Here is a 26,084-nt window from a genome sequence, read left to right as displayed (position 1 = left end):
GAGAAAGAATCTGATTAAAAAACAAATTCTTGCCACACAACAAGGATGGAAAAAAGGAATCCTTTCTGTCAACGGTGTGTGAAAAAGAGAGAGGAGAGAAGAAGGAAAAAATGTGGAGAGGAAAGAGAAATGGCAGAAAGGAGATTGGGGTGCGAAAGAGACAGAGTAGAAAAGGCCACACACCCCCACCCCGGCCCCACGTCTGCATGGTGTGGAGATCCAGGACCTGGGGAGAACAAGGAGCTGCCACGTGGTCGGCAGGAAGCCAGCGGAGGGAGCAACATCCGATCTGAGAGAAGTTCCCCTGAGTCTCTTGAGATCCAGGATTGTAAATATGCGCGTCATCTTTCCTTCTCCTTAACCTGCAGGACACTCTCCCCTCACGGCCACGGTCAGGACGCTTGTTACACATCCTCATCTGAACTTTGGGACTCGGGAACCCTGATCTCTATTAACCATCTCTCAACCTTAGCTTTCAAATGATTCACCAATCTATGCGTGCAATTATATTGTTAGGCCTTATTTTCCAGTCTCCAAAGGAGCATCGTTTTTGGAAATGCGATGTGGGTCTGGGCATGAATATCACTCTACCTGATACGTAAGTCATACTTACGAATTGAAAAAGTTTCCCGATTTTTATAGGGACACTTAGAAACCTTAGGTGGCTTGAAATATTCCCTACTGATGTGCATCCTCTTGTCTGAAATAATGTATTCGATGGAAGCAAATGATCTGCTGAAGGGTCTTTTTCATCTTAATAACTTGCAGCCTTATCTCGTTCCTCCGGTGCTTTTCCAATTACCGCCAGCGCTCGATCATTGGAGCGCACAGCACTTTACCTGAATGGCTCTTGCGGTGGGCTTACCTTTCTGCCTTCTCACCTGTCCTGAGACCCTCCTCAGAAGTTGAAGTTGCTGAGGCTGGAGTCGAGCAGGTAGAGAGAGAGCACGGACTACGGACAAGCCCCGTCTGGCTGTTCGACTCTCGCAAGATCCCCTTGACCTCAGTCTCCCTTGAAGCCTCTGACCGCCCGAGTCCCCAAGCCTTGTCCTGGACTCGTCTTTTGCTCTTTCTAAACATTCACCCTCACTTACCTCATTAGTTTCCATGGCACTGGATACAGGCGACCTGCTTCCATACAGACAGCCACATCTCCAGCTGGGACCTTCCTTCTATGCCCCAGATGTTGATATCCAATTGTTTACTTGATAGAAGCATTAACTGTTTCTTGAGCACCTCAAGTCTGGCTTGTTACAAATGGAACTTTCGATCACTCCACCAGCAAAAATATGTTCTTCAATTTACCTGTTGTTTAAGCCAGAAAGCTGGCTGACAATCATCCTGCTACATCTCGCCCTCTCTCTCTCTCTCTCTCTCTCTCTCTTTCCCCCTCTCCCTCTCTCCTCTCAATAATTTCTATTTTGGGGGATGCCTGGGTGGCTCAGTCAGAGAAGGATCTGCTTTCAGCTCAGGCCATGATCCCAGGGTCCTGGGATCGAGTCCCATAGCTGGGTCCCTGCTCAGCCGGGAGCCTCCTTCTCCCTCTGCCTGTTGTGCCTGCCCTCCCCCTGCTTGTGTGCGCTCATGTTCCGTCTCTCTCTCTCTCTCTGGCAAATAAATAAAATCTTTTAAAAAAACAATTTCTATTTTTTCTATCAAATGTATCTGAAACTCATTCACCGTGTTTCCCTTGCCAGCACGCTAGTTCTTGGAACCATCATCTTTATTCAGGCTCTACAGTCCCTGTCTGCTCCCATCTCATCGACTCCAACCTGTTCTTCCAATAACAGCCAGAGTGATCTGTTAAAAACAGAAAATGGGGGCACCTGGGTGGCTCAGGGGGTTAAGCCACTGCCTTCGGCTCAGGTCGTGATCTCAGAGTCCTGGGATCGAGTCCCGCATCGGGCTCTCTGCTCAGCAGGGAGCCTGCTTCCCTCTCTCTCTCTCTGCCAGCCTCTCTGCCTACCTGTGATCTCTCTCTGTCAAATAAAATAAAATAAAATAAATCTTTAAAAAAAAAACAAACAAAAAAAACAGAAATTGGATTCTGTTGCTTCCCTGCATGGACTCTTTCCACGCTTTCTGTCCTGCCTTGCACCTCCCTCAGGACCTCACCCTGCACAGAAGGGCTCCCCAGCCTGACCCCCCCACCCCGCCTTGGTCAGCCGGGTCTGCTTCCTGAGCCCACCGCCCTTAGAACCTGTGAACCATTGGCTACATCTCCCTGCAATTGCCCCCCTTCCGCCCTTGCCGCCAGGCTCCCCCTCCCACCCCAGCTCTTTCATCTTTTAGGGCCTGTTGAAGTATCAGTTGATCCGAGGCTGCCCCCGGCCCACCCTGACGGCGCCCTTCCTAGGAGTGTTGAACATGACTGACTGTTTATTCAAATCGCCTCTCCCATTGAGTTTTTATTTTTTATTTTTTTCTATGTTATCTCTGTTACAGTCTCTGGAGGTCAAGGCCAGGTCTGTAGTATTCACCAGGAACGGGCTTATGGGCTAGGGGCCCAGAGTAAGCGGGGGCATGTTTATTGAATGGGTGAGTGAGTGAATGAATGAGTGAGGGAACAGATGCACTTGGGTGACCCCCACGCTGCCCTACGAGTTAACTAGGAAATACTTACCAATACAAGCTCATCTCGAGAAGTATCTTTCCCAGATTTAAATCCCCTTTCAGTCCGCACCCGTACACACACACACACACACACACACACACACACACACCCCTCCACCACCACCACCGCCACCACCGCCACAGATCCCGCATTCTTTAATAAACAGTCGGGGCTGTTCTCTGCAAAAGTGGGAACTTCTAATTTGCAAACTTGACTTTTAATGGCAATTCAGAAGTATTTGTCCGGGGATCTAATGATTATTTCTTCCAGGCCTTGAGGCAACGGGCTTCAGGCCCTTTGCCTCAGTCAATGACACCATGTGGTCCGATGTCGAATTTGTTCTGGAATAATACCCAAGGCTTTCCAGTCCTCAGCATTACTAGGAACAGTAGCTCAGGCAAATACCAAAATTACTAGGCCCTCCCTAGGATAGTGCAGAGGTGAGAGGCAGTGCAGGAAACCACATGCATCATGGACTGGGAGAGAGGAATTCTAAAGATCATTAACTGTGTCAGCAGAGGAGGCAAGAGACATGGCAAGCCCCTGTGGGGTGATTGTGGTTGCCTAAGAGCTTGGCCCCTGCAGATCGGCACTGTGCATAGAGCACACCCTTTCCACTCAGTGTCCCATCTGGAGGCATCCGCAACATCATAGACTGTTGTTATCAGTGCACAAGTCCCAGGCTGTGAGCTTGTGAAGGATATCAGCTGTGTCTTTTTCCTGAGTTTAGCACCACGCTGGATGAAATGAACTGTCCACAGATAAGGCAATGTGGTAAAGGTGCCTCCACTGCTTGCCTCTTGTACCCAGAATACAGAAAGGGTGTTAAACACTTGCACAGCACAAAGAGGTGACTGATAGCTGTAACCAAGGACCACCCAAATGGATGGGTGTCTGAAAACAAGAGAAATTGGTTTTCTCATAGTCTTGGAGGCCGTAGATCTGATATCAAGGTGGCCTCAGGGTCATGTGCCCTCTGAGGGCTCAAAAGAAACTTCTTCTTACTTCTTCCATCTTCTGGCAGTTGTAGTCTTTGGTGTTCCTTGGCTTGTAGTTACCTTATTCGAATGTCTGTCTCATTGTCACATGGTGTTGTGTCTGTGTGTCCATGTTCCCCATTTTAGAGGACACCAGTCATTGGATTTGGACCCATCCTAATCCAGTTGGATTCTTCTAAGCTTGATTATATCGCAAAGAGCCTATTTTTTCAATAAGGTCATATTTACACGTTCTGGGTAGATAGGAATTTTGTGAGAACAACTCTTCAGCCCAGTACAGTAGGTTCACTTGGGTTCACATGTATCAGGTAATACCTTGAGAGTGTTTCTGAGTTGTATTCAACAACAACCTTATGCTCACAGCAGTAGAGGAAATAACTAAATTGGAGAATTTAAGCAGACCTGTACAAAAAATTGCAGAGATTTGTCAAAGTTTATACTTCGATTAACATTCTTTCTGTGTGCAGGAAACAGGAACAGACCCCAAGCTTGGGCATGTTAGGTCCTGATTTGTCCCCTTGCTTGGTCACTCCTTGGACGTGTCATCTGTCAGCTTCGTTCTAGGAGGTTCACACATTCCTACCAAGCTAGGTGTTTTTCTCCTTTTTCTTCCTCCTTTCTCGTCTGTCTCTTTTGTGGAGGGGTCAGTACCCTTCTTCCATAAAGGGCCGCAGAGTGAATACTCAGGTGTTGTGAGCCAGCAGTGGCCGGAGACAGTGTGTCAACAAATCAGCACAGCCGTGTTTGAGGAAGACCTGATTTATGGATGCACATGTGTGCATTTTATGTACATTCTGTGAAATATTAATCTTATTCTGATTCTTCTACCCATTTAAGACTGTAATGAGCATTGAGGACTGTATAACAAGGAGGTGGGCCAGAGTCTCCGGTCCTCGCCAGGTCTTAGTCCTTCCCTCAGGTGATCTGCCTGCCTTCACCTCACCTTGTCTAGCTCGGAGCATGTTCTGCACGCTGTAAAATGCCCCCCGTCTCTTTTCTCCCCACTTTCTGCCCTTTCCCTGTCTGTCTGCCTTCCTTCCTCCTGTGTGCACTTGCAGTCTCTCTCCACCCCTCCCCCTCATTACTATGTTTCCAAAATAAACACCCACTGCATCTAAATCATATTCGACAATTGTACATTAATTATGTTAACCATTTCCCATTTTCTAAAAATTGAGGGTGAATGATAATAAGTCATGGGAATACTCTTGAGATCGCCATTCCCTAATTCAAGATAAGAAATAAGCTTTAAAATATCTACATAAAATGAATACAAATTGTAATCACCCCCTTGGTTAATGTTTGAAGCATGTGTTTTCTCTGCTGAGTGATCAGCCTGCAAACATACCAACATGAGACCACCATAGAGAGTCCTGGGTGCCCGTTACGCAGCTTCAAAGTCGCCACTGATAACTGATCTTGTTTGATTGGTCTCTGTCCCTCCCATCATGGAATACTTGCCAGCAAGTCCCAGACCTCCGTGGTATTTTAGCCTGTATCTATTAAAGATCATGGTTCTTTTTCAAAAAGCATATCTACAATCATATTATCATAGCTGAAAAACAGTCATACTTTACTAACTTGAAATATCCAGTGTTCAGTTTCTCCAGTTGTTTCATGTCCGGGCAGCCTCCATTTCATGGGTCCCCATATATGAATTAACTTTATCATGCCCAGTATGACTTCATACTGAGCACCTGCGTCAGGTGCTCTGTTAGACAATAAATAAGGATTAAGCAATGACAGTGATGCCTTCTTTGCCCTCGCTGACCTAACAAGGTTGTGGCTACAAAAAACAAACAAACAAACAAAAAAAAAAGAAAAAGAAAGAAAAGAAAAAAAAACAGGTATGATACGAGAAACGCAAAGCCACTGGTAAACATAGATTTTTAGGGGAGCTGACGGAGATGGATGGACATCTAACTTGAACTTGGTACTGGGGCTTGGGCAGTGTATTCTGCCAAGTGCTTAACATCTGAACCCTGATGGACTTTGATGCGCTTGGGCAGGCGGCAGTGCTCCTGGCCCGGGGCAGAATTTGCTGCACGATGAGACTCAACCTAGGATTTAGGAAGCTCCACAGAGAATCATTTTTAAAAAGTGAAATCACCAAAAGCGTTTGTACTTCTGTTAAAATTAAAGTGAGAACACCAATTTTAGTCCCTTTGAATATGTTAACTCTGATATTTTAAGGGTTCCTTTCCCTAAAAAGTTATTTCTAGCTAATTATCCTTACCAAGGAACTTAATCTGTCAGACTGTCTTGCTAATGTTCCTCACAATGGGGGCTGCTTCAGGGAATAGAAACGGAGTTAATGGGGAAAATTAAATACTTAGAGGGCGTGATTATTTGGGGATTTTCTTCTAAGGTGATAAATGTTATCTGTATCACATTTTTTCTCTTTCTTTCTTTCTTAAATTAAGCCCCATGCCTGGGTTAGAAGGGAAGAAGGGCCCCAAATCTTCTAATGGGAAGTTGCTTACACCATGGCCCTTCTAGCCCTTAAAGAGGGAAACTGCTAGGATATGTTTGATTTCCCAAAATTTCAGGGAGCAGACAGTGGTGTGAGCTTGGGTCAACATGAAAGGAAGGGCCATTTGGTAAGATTCTGTTCTGTTAATAGCAAATCAAACTGTCATTTCCACTTGTATGTTTTCTGCTACATCAAAGCTTTTTAGATAGAAACTTCAGAAACAATGTCATTTCTCAAGTTAGCCTGTTACAAGTTAGGTTTCAACTAAGTACTAGCAGAAAATAAAATTCCCCAACAATAAAATACATATAAAATATAACACTAGAGAATGTTAAAGTGTTACATACGTTAAAGAACTTGGTGTAGGTTGTAAATGGGTTTAGATTTTATAGAGTAAATCTTATTGCTTGAATTATTCTGGCAGTTGCCTGAAAATTAGCAGTTACTTTTTTTTTTTTTTTTTAAGATTTTCTGTATTTATTTGTCAGAGCACAAGCAGAGGGAGAGGCAGGCTCCCTGCTGAGCAGAGAGCCCAATGTGGGACTCAATCCCAGGCCCCTGGGATCATGACCCAAGCTGAAGGCAGACGCTTAACCAACTGAGCCACCCAGGCTTCCTAGCAGTTACTTTTTTGGCTTGTACTGTAATTGCTTATTTTATGAACCTCCTCCCACTGGCTCTTTGGTGGCTTTCAGTGACCATTATTCATCCGCATGTGCCCAGGGCCTAGAACAGTGCACATTGTTCATTAATGAGACCTCCTCTGCTTCCGACACTCTTTCCGGGGAAGGAGGCATCCGCGTACGTAGCACAGAACTCTTACTCTCTTACCGTTCAGCCTGGAAAGAAACGATGATGGTTTTAAGATGCTCATTGCACCTTAGATATATTTTTTATGTTGCTCTTTTAAAAGTCATTGCAGTTTAATATCGTGTAAATATTGCAAGTACAATACCAGTCCTCTATAATTTCAAATATCACATTGATGGCTTCACCTATAAAGACTTTCTAAATGCGGATTTTTATTTTTTTTGAAGCTTAATATTGTGGAGCTCTCTGGTGTGAGCTATAACTCCATGAACTATCTACTTCAAACGGGTACTTTACAGGAATCACTGATGATGATAGTGATAGAGGCTTGTTGGAAGCTAAATGAAGAAAGGAATACGGTATATAATTAGCACACTATTGAACTTCTGCAGACTTCTAGGCACTATGCTAAGAATTTGAGATTTACCAGTAAAAAAGTTATTTAAAAAAAAAAAATTCTCCAACATGGTGGAGTTTATAGTCTCTGAGGAAGGTGTTGGGGGAGAGAGACGACAGAAAATAATCATCACAAACAAGTCAATGATACACTGTGTTGGGAGGCAGTACGTGCTACAGGACAAGGGACGGGAAAGGTTAAGGGGCCCTGTGGGTGGTAGGTTTGAATAAAGCAGGCAGGGCGGGTCTCAGTGAGATTCCAGTCAAGACTCAAGAGAAGTGAAGGAGTTAGTTCCGAGACCTGGGGGAGGCACCCTGAAGACCCAGGAGGCAGCCGGGTCCCCCGACAGGGCTGCTTGTCACAGCCCAGCAACAGGTAGAGACCCGTGTGGGGGAGTTATTATTTGAAGTGATCTTTTTTAACCTAGTGTGTGCAGTATGTTCAAGGTACTTTTCAACGAACAGGAGGTGTTATCTTTAAAAGTGCACAGGAATGGTCAGTCACCGATCCTGGAGGACATTTACTTAGCCCCAGGTTGGAACTGGGACCGGAATCTCCGTTCAGTTACAAGCAACAAGAAGGGAAGTGTCGCATTTCCTTGCCACGTGGAGCAGAAGACTCCTAGTTGCCACAGAGACGGACTCCTGACTGTCAGATGCACACGCACTGCATCTCTACCCCGTGTGACAGGGAAGGGGAGGGAAGATTAGCTTGTCTAAGTATTGACATAAATGCAGTCAATACTCCAGCCGAATCGCAAAAGAATTTTAACATCCCTACAAAGGAACAAAAACATTAACAAATATCCTTCTTCCCCGAAAATAGCTCATGCCTTCTCAGGAAAAAGACACAAACAAGCTCCAGACTGTTCTTCGGGTGGGCGAGAATGATCCGCCGTTATTTATACAAGTTCGCAGTGCTCGGTTTGTCATCCGTCTTCGGGCTGGAATCGTGAGCATGAAAATAATCAACACTTTCCACCACCTGCAGAAGATCATCTGTGCTTTCCGCTCGCTTCCTTCGTGCTTCCTGCGGAGGCCCCATCTGCTTTGCATACCTTATTTCTCGACACGTGGTTTGAGCTGCTTATGCCGCCCGAGCGGCACACGGAGCCCACGTGATGAATTGTTCACGCCTCCACGGCCCGCCATTGTGCCGTGGCTTCGGGGGTACTGGGGGCTGGGCTCCGGAGAAGCTTGTCCTGCTCCCGTGGTGTCTGCTGGGGGACGAAAATGGGCCACCAAGTTCCTAATCATTTAAATTATGTCAGTAGGATTACACTGATGGAGGAAGGCTTCTAAACAAAATAATGATCTGTGAAAGTTCTGGTCTTCCAACTTGGAAGACTGATGAGATTTCCAAACAGATCCTTCTTCCTTCGGATATGCATTCCTATGAGGCTGCAAAGTTTCAGTTTTGCAAAAGAAATTCTTATTAATGCTGTCACAGTTCGTTGGAGATCTTTGCTCGCGTCTTGCTCGTAGTTAATGCTCAATCGCTGATTGATGGAACCAGGATAATAGCCATTGAGACTTCTGTGACCACAGAAAGCCACAGATACAGTTACTGGAATGCAGTTCTGGAGGAGAGATTTAAGGAGGTATACAACTGAATCCACTACTTTTATCCAGTCTAAGATTTACATGCAATACGGAAAATCTTGGGTGATGCATATAGTTCGCTCCCCATTGTATTACTCTAGGAGTGAGAAACCCAAAGTCATTCCTGAAGAGTAGCTATAATAGGCAGTAGAGCTTTCAAGGAAATTGGATGGCAAGCAGTTGTTGGCTGTGCCCCTCTAAGATGCTTTATATGCCAATTTAAATTTAGATATTCAATAATTATTCTCTTTTTTAAAAGATTATTTCAGAGCTATATGAATACAGGTGAGGGAAAAAAGCTCTCAGATTAACAGATTGGTCCTCAGCCAGTACAGTGATGTGGTTTGAAACTCAGCAACACTTAGATGCATTTGCAGATGTGTGGGACACACACCCTTTTTCCCCACCGGATTCAGCTCAGATTGGACTTTTATTGAAATACGCTCTATAAGGTGAACTTCAGAGTATATAGGGATAACATGGAACAGAGCCAGAACAGCCATATATACATGATAAAGAAACTGGTTTCGTCCTGGGAGGAGTTATTCTTTGCTTTTTTTCACTGGTCATTTCCTGTATTTATCAGTTCCTGGTCAGAACCCCAGCCTTACAGAGAACTGAGTTCTCATGAAGTGAATTACTTGAGAATTACAGATAGGATAAGGACTCAGGGTCACTGGTAGAGGCCACAGAGGGACCTTTCTGATGTGCTCATGTCAGCACAGCTAAGCCGGGTAATCTTGAAGACCCTGTTTATTGCCGCGCAGAAGGATCCGTTTCCACAGTACGCTCCATATGTGTCCCAGCATTTGAAAAATACAATTAAATCATCTGTATTGAAAACATTGTACAATGTGACAGTTTTAAAATATGGGATGCGTGATGAGACAGATGCTAAACTCCCAGTAATCACAGAAAGCACTTGATAGCACACTAATCCAAAGAATATTTGAAATACACTAGTTTATCAGTTCTTCGTGAAGATGGAGCTATGGCAGAAATTTAGAATTTGTCGTACCTAGTAGTTTCTATTTGCATTATACACATATCTGGTAACATAGATTATATTAGCACATTACCGATATGGGAATAAGATTCTTAATTTTTCACTAGCAAAGGAAATACTAGCATAAGGAAATATGCTAGCATGTTTCTAATGCTATTGATCCTAATGCTAAATGAGACTAGCAAAGGAACATTTTTATAGTATAACTTTTCTAGATGGCGGATATCTGCAGAATTGTTAATATCCATTAGTCACTTAAGATTTAATGGCTCATATGCAACATGCAAGCATTAAAAAATAATTTGCAAGATGCATCAATAGCAACTGCCTTATGCCACTAAAATAGAGTTTTACATGTTACCTTTTATAATGCCACAATACTGTAAAAAGTTTTAAATCTTTATATACATACATATGGGTGTGTGTGTGTATTCTTTTTTTAAGCTTCCTTGAGTTATAGCTTTATTGAAATAAAGAATAGTGGGTAGAGAATAAGTTCAAGCATGCTACATTAACTTGTTTCAAACCTTCCAATGCCAAGGGCTTCCCATCTCACACATAACCATCCCTGTTCCTCCTCAGACTGTACTTTCTACTATTCTCTCCTTCCTCACGCACTGGCCTCCTTGTAGACCTAAAAAATACCAGAATATTCCAAAATTAGAATGTTTTCATTTGCACTTTCCCTGTCTGGAATACTTTTCCCTGGACATTCATGTGGCTTGATGGACAACGACTTTATTCATTTAAAACATCACTTGGTGAGTGAAGACTGTTATAGTTTATTCTCTGTTTAAAAACGTAATCAGACTACTAACAACAAAAAAAATGTAATCAGACAAAGAAAGACAAATACCATGTGATTTCACTTGTGTGACATCACTCCTGTGGAATCTAAAAAACAAACAAAACAGAAACCGATTCACAGATTCAAGAAACAAACTCGTTTACTAGATGGGGAGGGCTTGGATGATGGGCAAAATAGTTGAAGGGAATTAAGAGCTACAAACTTCCAGCTATAAAGTAAATAAATCACGGGGTGGTAATGTACAGCAGAGGGAATATAGTCAATAATATTATAATGAGTACAGTGACAGATGGTAACTTGACTTGTCATGGGGATCATTTCACAATGTATAAAAATATCAAATCACTACGATGTATACCTGAAACTAATAGGATAGCGCATATCAATTATGCTTCAATTAAAAAAAAAATTCAGTCTACACCCAACCTCTTCTTCCATTCCCTGTAGTAATTATTCTCACCATTATCAGTGGCTAACTACATATATTTTAATTTTTTACTTATTATGTGTTTTTCCCCCCACTATAATACAAGAGTGTAAATGGCAAAATTTTAGAATTTTTTTTTCTCTGTGGCTTTCCTAGTTCCTAAATCCATATCTTTCATCTAGTGGATACTCAGTAGTGTTTGTTGAATGAGGAAATGGGCTATAAAATGAATATAAAGAAGATGGTGCCCTAAAGATTGATACTGAAAGGTGTGTGCTGAAACGCATGGGTCTGGGGTTCGGGGCCAGGCAGTCACTAGGATGGAAATGTTAGAGACTCATCAGTTTTAACAAATTGGTTTAATACTTTTTTAAGTCATTGACAGAGACCTTTATAGGTGACCATTTTATTTTACTTGCTTAATTAATGTTTGCCCTTATGCGCATTATTTTGTGTAAATGAAAAAGGGGTCTGTGATACTTTTGAAAGGGGCCAGAGTAGAATGCTATTTCATTATGAGTTAAAGAATGGAAGTTATGGAACATTGGAATATTGCTACAGGACACGGATGAGGTCCTGAAGAGGATTTGTTTTTGTTTATGTTTTTAAAAAATGTAAGTACAGGACACCTGAGTGGCTCAATCGGTTAAACATCTGCCTTCGGCTCAGGTCATGATCCCAGCATCTTGGGACGGAGTCCCACATAGGGCTCCTTGCTCAGCAGGGAGCCTACCTTTCCTTCTCCCTCTGCTTGCCCCTCCCCCTGCTTGCTCAGTTTCTCTCTCTCTGACAAATAAATACATAAAAACCTTTTTAAAAAATTAAAATTTAAGGGTGCCTGGGTGACTCTGTTGATTGGGCGACTGCCTTTGGCTCAGGTCATGATCCCGGAGTCCCGAGATCGAGTCCCCCATCAGGTGGGCTCCCAGCTCCATGAGGAGTCTGCTTCTCCCTCTGACCTTCTTCGCTCTCATGCTCTCTCTCACCGTCTCTCTTTCTCAAATAAATAAATAAAATCTTTTAAAAAATTGAGATTTAAAAAGGTACATAGTGATGAGTTCTCAAATGTTTCGGCAGAGGCTGAGTTTAACAGAGAAGAGATGAAGCTCACTTATTTAATTAATGGATCTTTCCTTAGGGAAAAGTCAACGTGAAGGTCCGGTGTAAATGACAACCTGGGTGTTGTCAGATGTCACGTCCGAAAGAGAGAAAATTACTAAAACCCACGGTAGTTGCTTTGCTGTCTCCAAGGAGCTGAGGAAGACCGTCTGATCAGGCCAAAGGTGAAAGTGGAAAATCATGATCTTACGGAAAATGTGTTCCTTACTACAAGGGCACCGTGTTGAACTTGCTCTAGCTGGTTAAGAAGGGCAGGGTGAGAAGGATGCTGAGGTGCAGGCGTGCTCAACACAGGAAAGCAAGTGGCTTGTCCAGGCTCTCGGGAAGGCCATGGCCGAGCCTAAACTTGAACCAGCATGATTCAGGATGTTCCGAGATCCCGTTATTTGTATTCTGTTGGTGTTTTCTTAATTCAAACTAATAAATCGCGATTTGTATTCTGTTGATGTTTTCTTAATTCAAACTAATAAATCGCGAAGGTCTGTTACATGCTGGTTACTGTTCTAAGCACCGTGCCTCCAGCATCGAAAACAGTCCCTGCCTTCTCCCCCTCTAACCCGGGGAGCCAGACAGAAGGAAAACAAGCGCTCAGAGAGAGGTGAGTACTGTGGAGGAGACAGAAATCAGCTGCGGTGGGAGGGGCAGGCAGGGGGGACAGGGGCCTTGGGGCAGCTAGCAGGAGGGGGAGGGGCGGGCCTGCGGATCTCCCAGCCGGAGTGAGAGCCAAGGCTCCAAGGAGGGGCTGCCTGAGGGGTCTGAGGAAGGCAGGGGTCCGTGTGGCCGAGGGGGAGGAGGAGCAAGGGGGAGGTGAGGGGGGCAGGAGGGGCCGGATCACGAAGGGCCTGCAGCTGTTCCAACAACTAGATTTTCACTCGCAACACGGCCCTGTGCCCCGAGAGGGCTTGGAGCACAGTATCCGAATTCGGCTTGTGTTTGCAGAGGCTCAGCTTGGCTGTGTGCGCAGGGTAGGCGAGAGAGCGCAGCGGGCCATGCCGTGGGTGGTTGCAAAGTTTTGTGCGATGGGTGCAGGAGGAGGCAGGGGCTTTGACCAGAGCAGGGAGTCGGGGTGGAGGGTGAGGGTCAGGGGTGCTCAGATTCTGCACGGAGAGGGTAGAGCAGACAGGATTCACAGATGGGTTGGATGAGGAGTGTAGAAGAAAGGGGGTGACGTCGTGGGGACCCCATGGCTTTGTCCGGAGCAGCTGGAAGAGTAGAGCTGTCCTTTCCTAAAAGAAGGAAAACTGCTTGAGAGGCAAGTTCAGAAAGTCTCCTTTAATCTGCAGCGCTCTCTCGTGCTCTCTGTTCACTTGTAATTTGTAATCCATTTGTTGAAAAAACTAGATTGTATAATTAGGAGAATTTCACACGGCACGGATTCTGCTGACCTTTCCTTAGGTCAGCAGGCCTAATGACCTTAGGGTCGTTTAGCATAGTCCCCTCCCCCCAAATATGCTCTATGTTCAGTGCATGTTTCCTCGAAGCTGGCAGTCGGGGCCATAAGCTCGGTGAAATCCGCGTTTGATTTTGTGCACACTGCTTCCCAGGCCGTGTTGTAGCCTCCCGCTGCAAGGCTCATGTGCTCCGGTTTGACTCCTGGTTATATTAGCAGCTGTGGAGAGCCATTGCTTGGAGCCTCCTTGTTAGAAGTTACAAAATGATGGTCCTCTAATCCCGTCACGTAGTCCTCATTTATGAGTTGAAATATTTCCATAGAAAGAACGTTAGTTACGTGACGGTTCCTACAGGTAAGGCAGCCAAATGCTGGTTTCTTCATCCTTATTTCCTGATATTCAAAATAACAAGTTAGTTCCTGGCATTTTCCAAGATTGAACATTTCTTTGTATTTTAATGAACTCCTGGAATTAAACATCCCTGATGTATTTTATTCCATCGCAGGAGAATTTTAATGATGTTAAAATCATCCTTCTTCGTTCCTGGGGGTTTTCGAACTGCCCTCTGTTGCCAATAGCTTATTTGTTTCTGTGCGACATTATGTTCCAGGCTTATCTCGTGCATTTCCAGCCCTGAAATCAGTCACTTCACCCGACAGCCCAGTTTCTCTTAATGAAAAATCATATTGAGTGATGACAATATGATGCTACAGGTTGTCCTTGTTTGGGGCCTTTTCCAGTGGACGGAGCTAGGACATAGGTCTACATTTTTTCAAAAAGAAAAATTATGGGTTCCTAGTGATGTTTCTAATTCAAATTCAGGAGTATGTAGGGATATAATTTAACCTCATCAATCTTATATTTGCTTTTCCTTTTCACACATTGAAATTTTCAGGGTCCAAAGGATCAGGGTAATTACTCATTTGTATTGTTGCCCACGTAGAGAGCATTTCAGTAACAGAGAAGGCAGGGTCCGATTTTATCTGAAAGGTCACGGTGAAAGGGACATTTGTGGACAGGAGGGTGCGTATTCTGATCAGAGCAAACAGCATACACAAAGATTCGGAGGCTGGAGAGAGCACAGTCCATTTCAGAAAGAGCCGATGCTGTTGCACCAGAGTAATGGGTTAGGGGGAGTCATGAAGGGAGTCCGAACATGGTGAACCTTGCTTTCAGGGCTGTGCGTGCTGGCAGCAGCCAGAGACACAAGCTGTTCCCTGTGCTTAGGAGGTATCTTGCATTTAGTATTTTTGTTTGTTTGTTTTTTAAAATATTTATTTATTTATTTTAAAGAGAAGGGGAGAGGGAGAGAGAGAATCCTCAAGCTGACCACCTCCCCAACCCCCACCCTCCCCACCCCCCTGCACGGAACCCGATGCCAGGCTCGATCTCACCACTCTGAGATCATGGCTGGAGCTGAAATCAAGAGTCAGCCACCCAACCTACAGACGGAGCCACCCAGGCAGCCCTTGCATTTGTTCTTAATAAAAAGCCTTTCTTTCTGCTTTGTCTATAAAGGAGAACGTGCAGGACAGAGCCTAAAGGATGGAGATCCGTAACTCTGTTCTACTACCCCAGTTCAGGGGAAGTGCGGCTCCATTATCTCCTTCCACTCAAAGAAGTGCATGCATACTAATGACCCCTTTCCTGGTGTTTTTCTCTGCACAGAGGACAAAGTGTGGACCATAGTGTCTCACGACTTGCAGATGCAGACCACGGTGGTGGGCTACAGCCCAGAGAAGTACTCAGTGACACAGCTCGTGTACAGCGCCTCCATGGACCAGATCAGCGCCGTCACCAGCAGCGCCGAGCACTGCGAGCAGTACGTCTCCTATTTCTGCAAGATGTCGAGGTTGTTGAACACCCCAGGTAGGCTGAGAATGGAGTGTTACTTTTAATTACGATCTCAGCTGGTGCTCGGAATTGCCGAAACAGTCCAACAGGTGCGACTTATTATCTTATAGTCCAGTCTCCAAAGTGCAGGCAGCTGTGAAAAAAAGCAAACCATCACTTGGTTTTTCTGGGGAATGAAACTAAGAAAGTACAATTTTCAGAAGAAAATTCCATTGTTTTCAGCTTACAGATTTTTCTAGTTTTCGGTGCACGTATGTGTGTCTGAGTGTTTCTGATGCTTAATTATCCGTCGTTGCTTTGGGCGAACGTGTATCAGAGCCTCTTGTGAACTTTCAAGTCATACCTTCTGAGTTCAGCTGTCTTTAACTTAAAGCTAAAAGCATTCTAAAGGCTGCCGCCGGTAAATAACATGTAGAGTGGCGAAAAAATTTAGAGCTCTTTGTTGTCTATAATCATTTAACAGTATCTACTTGTCTCAAGTTTGCCCTAATTTTTTTTTCATGATGGCTTCTTTTTTGCGATGCCCTAGAGGGGTGTGTGTGTGTGTGTGTGTGTGTGTGTGTGTGTGTGTGTTTGGGGTGTAGAAAATAAAGAGTTTCCAAAGGATACACTAGAAGTATCTTTTCCAAGAGATCCATATGCTTTGGGTTTCTTGGCAGCAGATTCAAGATGTTGACAGAAAATGAAATCCCTCAGTCTCTAGTCTAACAGAGCATGTAGAAATAAAGCATGTGCTCCGAGTCAAAAAAACAAATGCTCACACTTTTCAGCCTTGCCGCTCTCCAGGTGTGACTTTGGTGGAGTTAATGGGACTCTTAAGCCTCAAGAGCCAGTGTCGTCTTCATTCAAATAGGGATCATAATGCCTACTGCAAAGTGAGTGAGCATTTCATAGGGTCATGTACTAAATGCTTACTGTAGGGTTTGATGCCCTTAAGGATTTCACTAGTAGCAAGGAGTGTATTGATTATTTTTAATATTGGGCACCTTGAGAAGTGACATCATGCTAATCACAGACCAAGGGTCTATTTGCTGCCCCTAAATCAGTGTTGGATTGGAGGCGATGCTGGTGTGGAATATTTATGAAGAAGAGTTATATAAAACATTGTCTATGATATTTTAAAGATTTGAGTGTTCTTTTAATGTGCAAAGCCTTGTGCTGAAATGATAGATGAGTGTGACCTATGGACTCTAAGAAAGTAAAATCTGTAAATTGTGGACATGATTGGTTCAGACAATTAGTGCTTCTGCTGTTTGAGGAAAGGGAGGTGATCATGGCTGGGGTGCTGAGGTGGTGCTAAGAGGCAGAAAGACGATTTGAGGATGTTGAAAGAGGGTCAGCAAAAGTCTGGAGATAGGGCTTTTTAGAAGGTAATTAAGGTTAAATGTGTTCATAAAGCTGGTGAGATAGGTGGCCTTAGAAAAAGACAAAAAGTGAGGGGCGCCTGGGTGGTTCAGTGGGTTAAAGCCTCTGCCTTTGGCTCGGGTAGTGATCTCAGGGTCCTGGGATCGAGTCCCGCATTGGGCTCCCTGCTCGGTGGGGAGCCTGCTTCCTCCTCTCTCTCTCTCTCTCTCTCTCTCTGCCTGCTTGTGATCTCTCTCTGTCAAATAAATACATTTAAAAAAATAAGACAAAAAGTGAGCTGTTTGTCTCTCCCCCGTGAGGACCCAGTGAGAAGGCAACCACGTGCAAGCCAGGACGAGAGCCCTCACCAGAAACCAAGATGGCTGGCAACGTGATCTTGGACTTCCAGCCTCCAAAATCATGACACAAATGTATGTTGCATAAGCCTCCCCGCCCCCCCTCCCAAGCTGGTACGTTGCCCTAGCAGCCTGAATGAATTAATAACATGAGTTCCCAGGCAATGACTTTGAAAACCACTGCCGTGGGCCATGGGCAGCTTTCCAAGCCCTACAACCCAGCTGTTCTCCCCTGCACTTGCACTCATCATCATTGCATTTTGACTGGATCCTGTTTCCCATGCCGGGAAAAGTCAGCGAAGGATAATGGAGAATACACCGGGTGTCTTGTACACACCGGGCACTGGGTGCAATTAACAACTTCCATTGACTAGTCGGCACCAAGTTTCATGAGTGAATGCTCGTTATTGAGGTGTGTTCCAAAGATCTCCGTCGATTAGTCTTCAGTCATGGGGGTGCGGATGAGGGTGAGGGCAAACTGCTGTCAAGAAAAATAACTTGGGGGACGCCTGGGTGGCTCAGTTGGTTAAGCGGCTGCCTTCAGCTCAGGTCATGATCCCAGCGTCCTGGGATCGAGTCCCACATCAGGCTCCTTGCTCAGCAGGGAGCCTGCTTCTCTCTCTGTCTTTTCCTGCCACTCTGTCTGCATGTGCTTGCTCTCTCTCTCTCTCTGACAAATAAATAAATAAAAATAAAAAAAGAAAGAAAAATAACTTGGTACCATCAACTTTATTTTCCTCCATTCTTCTCATAGACTCCAAGTCAACTCTTGCTTTTTGAATTTTGCTGTGGTGGTTACAAAACACAATGTGACATCTAAACAAGTTCAATTTACAGTTTGGGCACGAGGAGAATTAGGTTGGAGGTAAGCAGAAGAGTTTGCCTCTAGCGCCCCTGGTCTTGCTCTGCATTCCTTCCCTCTTCCATCTTGGGTGCCCTCTGCGTCCTCCCCACAGCCACCAAGAGGCCTCACACTCTTCCGACGCTCTTTTTCAAAACCAGAGGGTTTCTAAAAGATCAGAAAAAGTAGGATAAATTTTTTAAACAGGATTTCAGGTACATTTTCTACTAATAAGCTAAATATACTTCTTGTCAATCTCCAGACGCCTTTTCAGGGAGAATAAATACTAAATTAGAATCATGAGTTAATTGCTAATCTGCACAATAGCAGATTATTTTCTTGTGATTCCAGACATTGTGTTTCCAGGCCTTTGTAGATGATTATTGCACTTAATAGGTGGTACTTTGAAAATAAGTTTATCATATGCCGCTTGCCTGTATGTACATGTATATGTATATAATTTTCATTCACAGAAGATTAGTGCTTAATAAATGTTTGCTGATTAGAATAAAATGAAAGTACATAATTTTAAATATTCATCCTACCTGAGGCAGTTGTTTTAAACAAGTGTGTGCATCCCCAGTGTTTAGGTTTGTCAGAATGCTGATTCCAGGGCCATACTCCTAGAAGTCTCATTTGATAGAACTTGGTTGGCATCGGGAATATTTGCTTTTAAAAAGCCATTCATGGGTAGGTCTGTGATCCAAACACTAAGAAACACCATCTTTTTTTTTTTTTTTTAAGATTTTATTTATTTATTTGACACAGAGAGATCAGAAGTAGGCAGAGAGGCAGGCAAAGAGAGAGGGGGAAACAGGCTCCCTGATGAGCAGAGAGCCTGATGCGGGGCTCGATCCCAGGACTCTTAAATCATGACCTGAGCTGAAGGCAGAGGCTTAACCCACTGAGCCACCCAGGCGCCCCATAAAACACCATCTTTAATTTGCAGTGTGAAGGTCTCTCCTGTTAGGCTTTAAGATTTCAGTTCTCCATGTTGAAGATTAAAGGGAATATTAGAATTTGGCCAATTAAAAGAAAATGGCATATTTGATTACCTGCCCCTTCAGCTAACCTACACTGGCATTGTAGTATTTATTAATCCTTTTCATAGACCAGTCTCTAAATGTTATGCGGTGTATTTTAGCCTTCGCAAGTCATCCTTCAGACGGAGTCATCCTTCGTACTCCCAATTTCTGTTTCCCAGATGAGCTGCTGTGTAGAACGCTGAAGCAAGGAGAAGGAGTAGTTGGTGCGGCAAGGGTTTCTGTCTGATCGCGTTCTGTGTATGTCCGAATAAGAAAGAACACAATTTAATAAAAATCTTTACTTTGCTGCTTTAAGGAGCTAATGTTTGCTGTAATTGTTTTTTTTTTTTTCCCCCTCCTTCCTGGTAACATTCAATTTTAAATATCCATTTACTCGTTCTTAACTAAGACTGAATTATATTGGAACTTCTGTAGTAGTACTTGTGACATCTGTTTGAATACAAAGTATATTCATTATAGTCATGGCAATTAAAATGAATATCAAATGAGTTTGTAATAGCTATGCACTTAAAATGTTATTCTTTATTTTAAGAGCCTTACCCTCAAGAGTTCATTTGGGGCTCTATAGTTTCTAATGATACTTATGATAAAGAGTTGATTTTGTATGCATATGGACCTCATTTTTATTTTGATAAATGTGTCGCTGTACCATCCCATTAGCCAACAAATGTAGAATTAGTCATTGTTGGTTTTGCACAACTTTACAAGAGTCGTAATGTTATCTTCTTTTTATTACTATAAAACTTAAAAATGGAATCAATTTTAAAGTAATGGTTTTGCCATTTGTTATGGTCATATCTGTTCTTGCCATGTTACTATTAGTTCAGTTGGTCTTAGTCAGCTTTGTAAAAGGCGTAGAAACAAGGCAAAGTTACTTTATTCCATAGAAGATCTTGTTTGAAGGAAGGCCTACCAATTTGGGAATGAACACATTCTACCTTAACAAAGAAAAACATATGTGGGTGTCCAAAGCCAAAAGGATGTTAACATGGTTTGTATTTATATCCCCAGAACTACAAATGTAGCAATATCTGAACTTAAGAAAGATAAAAATTCTTAAACAATGAAATCTACTTTTGCAATACATACTTTAAGAATCTCAGTTTGATAAGTTAGATACCAAGAGAAAGTTTCTTTAGATCCTACTTGAGAAACATCTTAGGCAGCAATCCTAAGGTGTTTAGATAAAATATTTCCCTATATTTGGATACAACCTATTAGTCTGCTTTAAATTGCTTATTTGTATATCTTAGATGTGCTGGAGTCATATATTTGTTTTACAAAACATTATACTTTCTAATTAAGAAATTATTTGTTGAGGTATTTCTTCCTTACATCCATCGAGATTTATTTAACTGTAGAAGTGTAAACTTGATATGGTTCGTGCTCCTCTGACTATATTTAGGGTTGTTTTCATTGGTTTCCAGTGTTTCATTTCTTTTAATTTCTCAATGTAGTATTATTCTCATAAGTCATAGTTTTATTGCTTCTTTTGTTGGAAGAAGCAATATAAATTATCCATCCTTTTGGGTAGGTTACTGTTAGATTTTGTATCTACTGAAAAGGAATCATTTTCACAATTTTTGCCTGTAAAGTAAGCGGTCTAAAATTCAATATATTTTGATGATACTAAAATGTGATTTAATGGCATCCAAACAACAAGAAAACATGACTTTCGTATTGTAAGTTATAACCTAGTTTTAGGAAAAAATTTCTAAACTTTGGTGAAGTTATTAAGAAAGTGAATTTTCCAAGTCAGTCCTGTGCATTATAAGAAAATGTATTGTTTACCTCTTGAAACATAGATAAAAACGTTGCTTGATGGTAGCCAAAGATTAGCATTTTCATTGTGTCCTGTCAGTATATTAATCACAAGATTAATCAGTTTTATCATTAATTATTGTGTTAAGTAATTATACTGACACTGGAGGATCCAATTAAATGGGGCAAACAGAGAGGTAGAAAGAACTAAAAGGGAAAACTAGAGGATAAAATCTAATCATATTCCACACCCAGGCAACTAGACTCTCCACAGAGCGTGCTGTGGTGAAAGAGACAAAATGATCACAGGGAAAATAGAGGCTATTTCAGCAATATGGATAGAATTGATGAACGCCTCCACTGGAATAATGGATGAGATAATCAGTCTATAAATATTTATTGTTTCTTGTGTATCAGGAATTGTGACACGTGAGCGGACATGTGGATTCATACAAGTTAACTCAAAAAAAACTGGCAGACGGAATTCTAGGTTAGAGATGTCAGAATGTGCAGATTTGGAGATGGAGGGCAGGGGACATGGGAGGGACTGAGAGGTCAGATGGCTGGAGTAGAGACTTCGCAGGTGAGAGAGAGAAGGAGAAAGGAGACAAAGGTGAATCTTGCATGGCCTTAACGAGTCCAATCAAAGCGCAAAGGGACGTTTTAAGTGGGAGATCCCTGCTGTCCTGTGACGAACAGCATGGAGGGGCCGGGTTCATAGGAAAAGAACATCCCTCGCTGGGCCACCTCAGTGTAGGTAAGACTGGATGTCTGAGAGGCCCCCTGGGCCCCAAGAGGGAAGACTTTCTTTAAAGTGTAGGTAGTAGAATCAGCATGAGTCACGATTGCTTATCTGCAGAGTAACTTTAGCAGAGGGGAAAATGCTATCTTCCCTGTACCTTGGAGTAAATATAAAGTAAATGACTCTGAGCGGTTGTGATGCCTTCATCAGAGGACTCAGGTCATGGGAAGAGTAAGGAGAGAACACGGAAAGAAAGAAAATGCTAGTTTGAAGAGGTGAGTGAAGGAGAGGTTCAGCTAAAGGACCCAAAAGAGATGATGGGAATAGTAGGAAGAGAGTCAAATTAGGAAATCCTAGTAATGAGGAAGCTAAAGGAAAGGAGTGTTTAACAATAAAGAGTAAAAAAAAAAAAGAAAGAAAGAAAGAAAAGGAAAAGAAAATTGAGTGTGATGAGTGGTGAGACATCGTTTAAGGGAAGCCAGACCTTGGCTTTGACTGTTGGGAGGCCCCTGGAGCTTCCGTCCATGGGGTCTGGTGGGCGGGGCCACTGAATAGAGTGACGAGAAAAAGAGAACAGCCAGTGAAGGTTTCCAAGAAGTTCCATGGTAAGGAGGGATGGCTAAATACGGAATTGCTGCTTAGTCAAAAGACAGAACCAAAGCGAGGGTTTGCGAATTCTTTATATTTTTAAAAAACGAGGAGTTATGAGTAAGTTTATAAATGAAGGAGGCAGTGGAGAGGAAGAGGCTAAAGATGTAAGACGGAAAAGGAAGGATGGGGCACCAGGACAGACAAGAGACTATGGCATTTACCTTGGCAAAACAAACAAGCAAGCAAACAAACAAAAAAACACCTGCTCTGAGAAGGGAGATACAGGAAAGAGTAGAGATTTTCATTAAATTCTATTGACCAACACCATTCTTGACATTTTATTCCTTTAACTCTCAGAGTTAGATGAACTAGCTTTTATTATCTCCACTTTGCAAAACAGGGCTGAGAGAGGTGAATGAACTCACTGAAGGTCACTGTGGCTGGGTGTGACAAAGCGGGGCTCAAATGCAATCCAGCTTCTCGTAAGCCTTGCCTACTGACTCACTAAGGAGAAGGCAAACATGTGGAGAGCTCAGTGCCCCCACCCAACCCAAGTGAGGTAGAGTGAACCCTAGCAGGATCCGTACCCATCCCATCTCTTCAACCACCATGAAAGAACATTTTCCTTTGTGCCTTTTACTTTTTCTGTCTCTGATTAGAAATGCTCTTTGCCAAGTGACCTTTGGTCAAGTCCCATATTTCTGATTAATAAATTAATCTGAAGGGCAAATTTACTGAGGACAACTTGACTGACCTCTACTAAAAGGATACTGCCTTTCAAGGTGGCAACTTCTTGAGCTTCAAGGTGTGACTTTGAGAAAGATTGACCTTCTAGAACTTGATGAAGACTTTTTATTTCTACCATTTTATTTTGTGAGTGCCTGTGCATAGCTTCCTTTTTTTTTTTTTTTTCATGACTGAAATAGGAATGAAGGTATACTTTGGAGTAATCCTATATCATGCTGTAGAATTTGGAAAGTGTCTTCTTTTTTTTTTTTTTAAGATTTTGTTTATTTATTTGACATAGAGAGAGAGAGAGAGAGAGAGATCGATCACAAGTAGGCAGAGAGGCAGGCAGAGAGAGAGGAGGAAGCAGGCTCCCCGCTGAGCAGAGTGCCCGACGGGGGACTCGATCCCAGGACCCTGAGATCATAACCTGAGCTGAAGGCAGAGGCTTAATCCACTGAGCCACCCAGGTGCCCTGGAAAGTGTCTTCTCATATACTTAAGTCATCAACATTTTTGTTTGTGTATCATCTTTTAAATTATCCATTTCCATGACATAAAATGAAGATCGACCTAATTGATTATTTTGTGTAAATTATGTTTAAAAATCTCTCTCTCCTCAACAGGATACTGAAAAAAGAACTTTTCATTAAAATCCCTTGGAAATATCTAGTTTTATTAAGAAACATTGAGCAAAGATTGGTTGACTATAGAATAATCTGCTAGGTGCTATGAGAATACAAGGAAGGCAAAGAATCATTTTTAAACAACATTTGCCTTAAAGTAGAGAAAATTTTTTATAATGAAAATAAAGTCATTTATTATTTGAAGGGATTTTACTGGTACACCTTGGATAAAAAGCTGAATAAATTTAGAATTCATACCAATTTCTAAAAACATCGATATGTGTATTTTCTACGGGAGACAATCAGGAGCTCTTTGCAGAAGCTTTAGAATGGGAGGCGAGAGGGGTTTTGAGTCCCATGGGCCAGTGTACCACTCCAGATTCAACCAGAGAAATAAAACTAGTAAGGATATATGTATTTAGAAATTTATTGCAAGGAATTGGCTTATGCACTAGTGGGACGCGGCTTGGCAAGCCCAGACTCGGGGTAGACTGGAACTCCAGATGGAGAAGAGAGTAGAGCATCTTCTCAAGGAAGACCACGCCCTTCTCTCCTTTCAGCTGATTGAATCAGGCCCATCCAGCCTACATGGCCTAATCTGTCTTACCGAAAGTCCACCACAAATGGACTGACCAACATCTAGAAAATACCTATATAGCAACACCTTGATTCATGTTTGGTTGAATGATGGACACTGGAGCCCAGCTATGTTTGCACACTAATCTGATCGTTGTAGTCAGCAAAGATGATTTTTTTTTTTTAAAAATGACCTAGTAAGAAATCCATTTCTAGAGTAGCAATGATTTATTCCCTCCATTGTGCAACATGGAGCTCTCTTGGTCAGCATAGACAGGTGAGAGCGACATGAGAGGGGTGTTCGGGGACCTTCTGTTCTCCCATCCCTCCATTTACGATGAGGTGCATGTGAACCTCATGTCAAATTGCCAAGTAAAATACCATTTTATATGGTTAGAGCAATGGTGATTTGAATGACTCCAGCAGATCAACTTTATTCAAGTCAAAAACAAAGATTTTCCTTTTCTCTGTGTGGTTTCAAAAAAAAAATTTTTTTGCTGGTGCCTATATTCCACATTTTAACCAAGATAGCCTATGTCCACCAGGGACTTGGCAGTATTCATTCATTGTTGGCTCGAGTTCTGCCTAAAGGAAAACATCTCCATTGACCCAAATAAGTGTACCCCATACCCATTACGTTAGGAAAGTCGCAGGATAGTTCCCTCACTCCATCCGCATTACTCTGCAGTGTTCTTCTATTTTTACTTTCATAATAGAATCAAATCCCATTGCCATGCAAACTAAATGTACTGTTATAGAAGCTCAGAGAAATTTGGAAGAACTCACTTTTTTTAAGAATGGATAAAAATGAAATAATATATGAGTTTTATTTCAAAGACAGTATGTCTTCCAAGTTTTGTTATTTTCTGACTAGCGAATGACAGAACTTCTCTAAAATACTAAGTCTCCAAAAATGCACCTGGGTTCTATTATCCTGTTTGCCTATGATTTCCCAAAACCAATTGATTGGGTAGTTTTTATAGGACAGTGAATAATATTGCAGAGTGTTAGTCAAATAGGAATGCAATAGCAATTTTGACCTTCATTCCATATCTTAAATTCTCTTAAAGAAAATAACTCTCTCCCCCCATTTCTTGGTACTGGATCTGAAATTCAGGCTAAATGTATTGTCCTATATATACTTAGATAAATAATATTTTTAAATCCCTAAATTAGATCATGATGAAAGGAAGAAAAATGGCATTAGTGTTTATTAAATCCTTACCATGGACATTTACATATATTGGCTCATTCTGTCCATCTCCCAAACTTTGTAAATTATGTATTATTATTTCCATTTTATGCCTGAAGAAACATAGAACTTTGGAAGGGTTAATTCACCAAAGGAAAACAGTAAAAATGGTGCTAAGAGTCCAAATCAAGATTAAAATCTAGGCTTCTGTGTCTCTAGACGCACATGTATTTTCTACCAAAATGTTAAAAAAAAAAAAAAAAAAGGAAGGCGGGGGAGAATGAAAGAGAACAAAAGAAAGAAGGGCTTAGGGGCCACCTAATAAGCTAATTGGGGAAATTTTAAATTTTTCCTAAAGTGCAAAATTAGAATGTGCTTTTTAGCACAATTAAAACAGAAGGCTGAAGCATTTTTGTTAAGCAGGAGGCCAAAAGGGACATTTATGAGAGCTGCAAATGCTGCATTTTGAAATTCTATTTTTTTTTTCAATATCCTCGATTTGGCCCTGACAAGTATATTAAAAAATATGGTTTTGATGACAATTTGTTCGGAACTATATTGAAAAACATTTGATGTGAAAGAAATAAGAACATGCCTCTCATTCTATAGAGCGCTTGACTTTCATGTTTTAATATCAAGGTATTTCAAATAGAACAGGTAAATTGTATAGTGATGAAATAGAAAAATGTTGCAAAAGGTTATCCACTTTCAGACATGAGATATGAAAACAAAATGTTGACGTTTTCTTCTTTTTTTTCTTTCCAGAAGAAACATACACACTTAAGC

At 42.2% G+C, this 26,084-nt stretch overlaps 1 protein-coding gene across 1 annotated transcript in view; it reads left to right on the top strand.

Moving 5' to 3' along the window:
• CNTNAP2 (contactin associated protein 2) overlaps window positions 1-26,084 on the top strand; it is a 1,944,007-nt gene that overhangs the window by 1,277,111 nt on the left and 640,812 nt on the right. Inside the window, exon 13 of the mRNA XM_032304549.1 lies at window positions 15,313-15,513. Coding sequence (XP_032160440.1) covers window positions 15,313-15,513 — 201 coding nt within the window. The remainder of the gene's footprint in view (window positions 1-15,312; window positions 15,514-26,084) is intronic.

Source organism: Mustela erminea, chromosome 11, assembly GCF_009829155.1.
Source record: "Mustela erminea isolate mMusErm1 chromosome 11, mMusErm1.Pri, whole genome shotgun sequence".
Lineage (NCBI taxonomy): Eukaryota > Metazoa > Chordata > Mammalia > Carnivora > Mustelidae > Mustela > Mustela erminea.
Note: the sequence above shows the minus strand (reverse complement) of the source record. Positions and strands in the feature narration are given on the sequence as shown.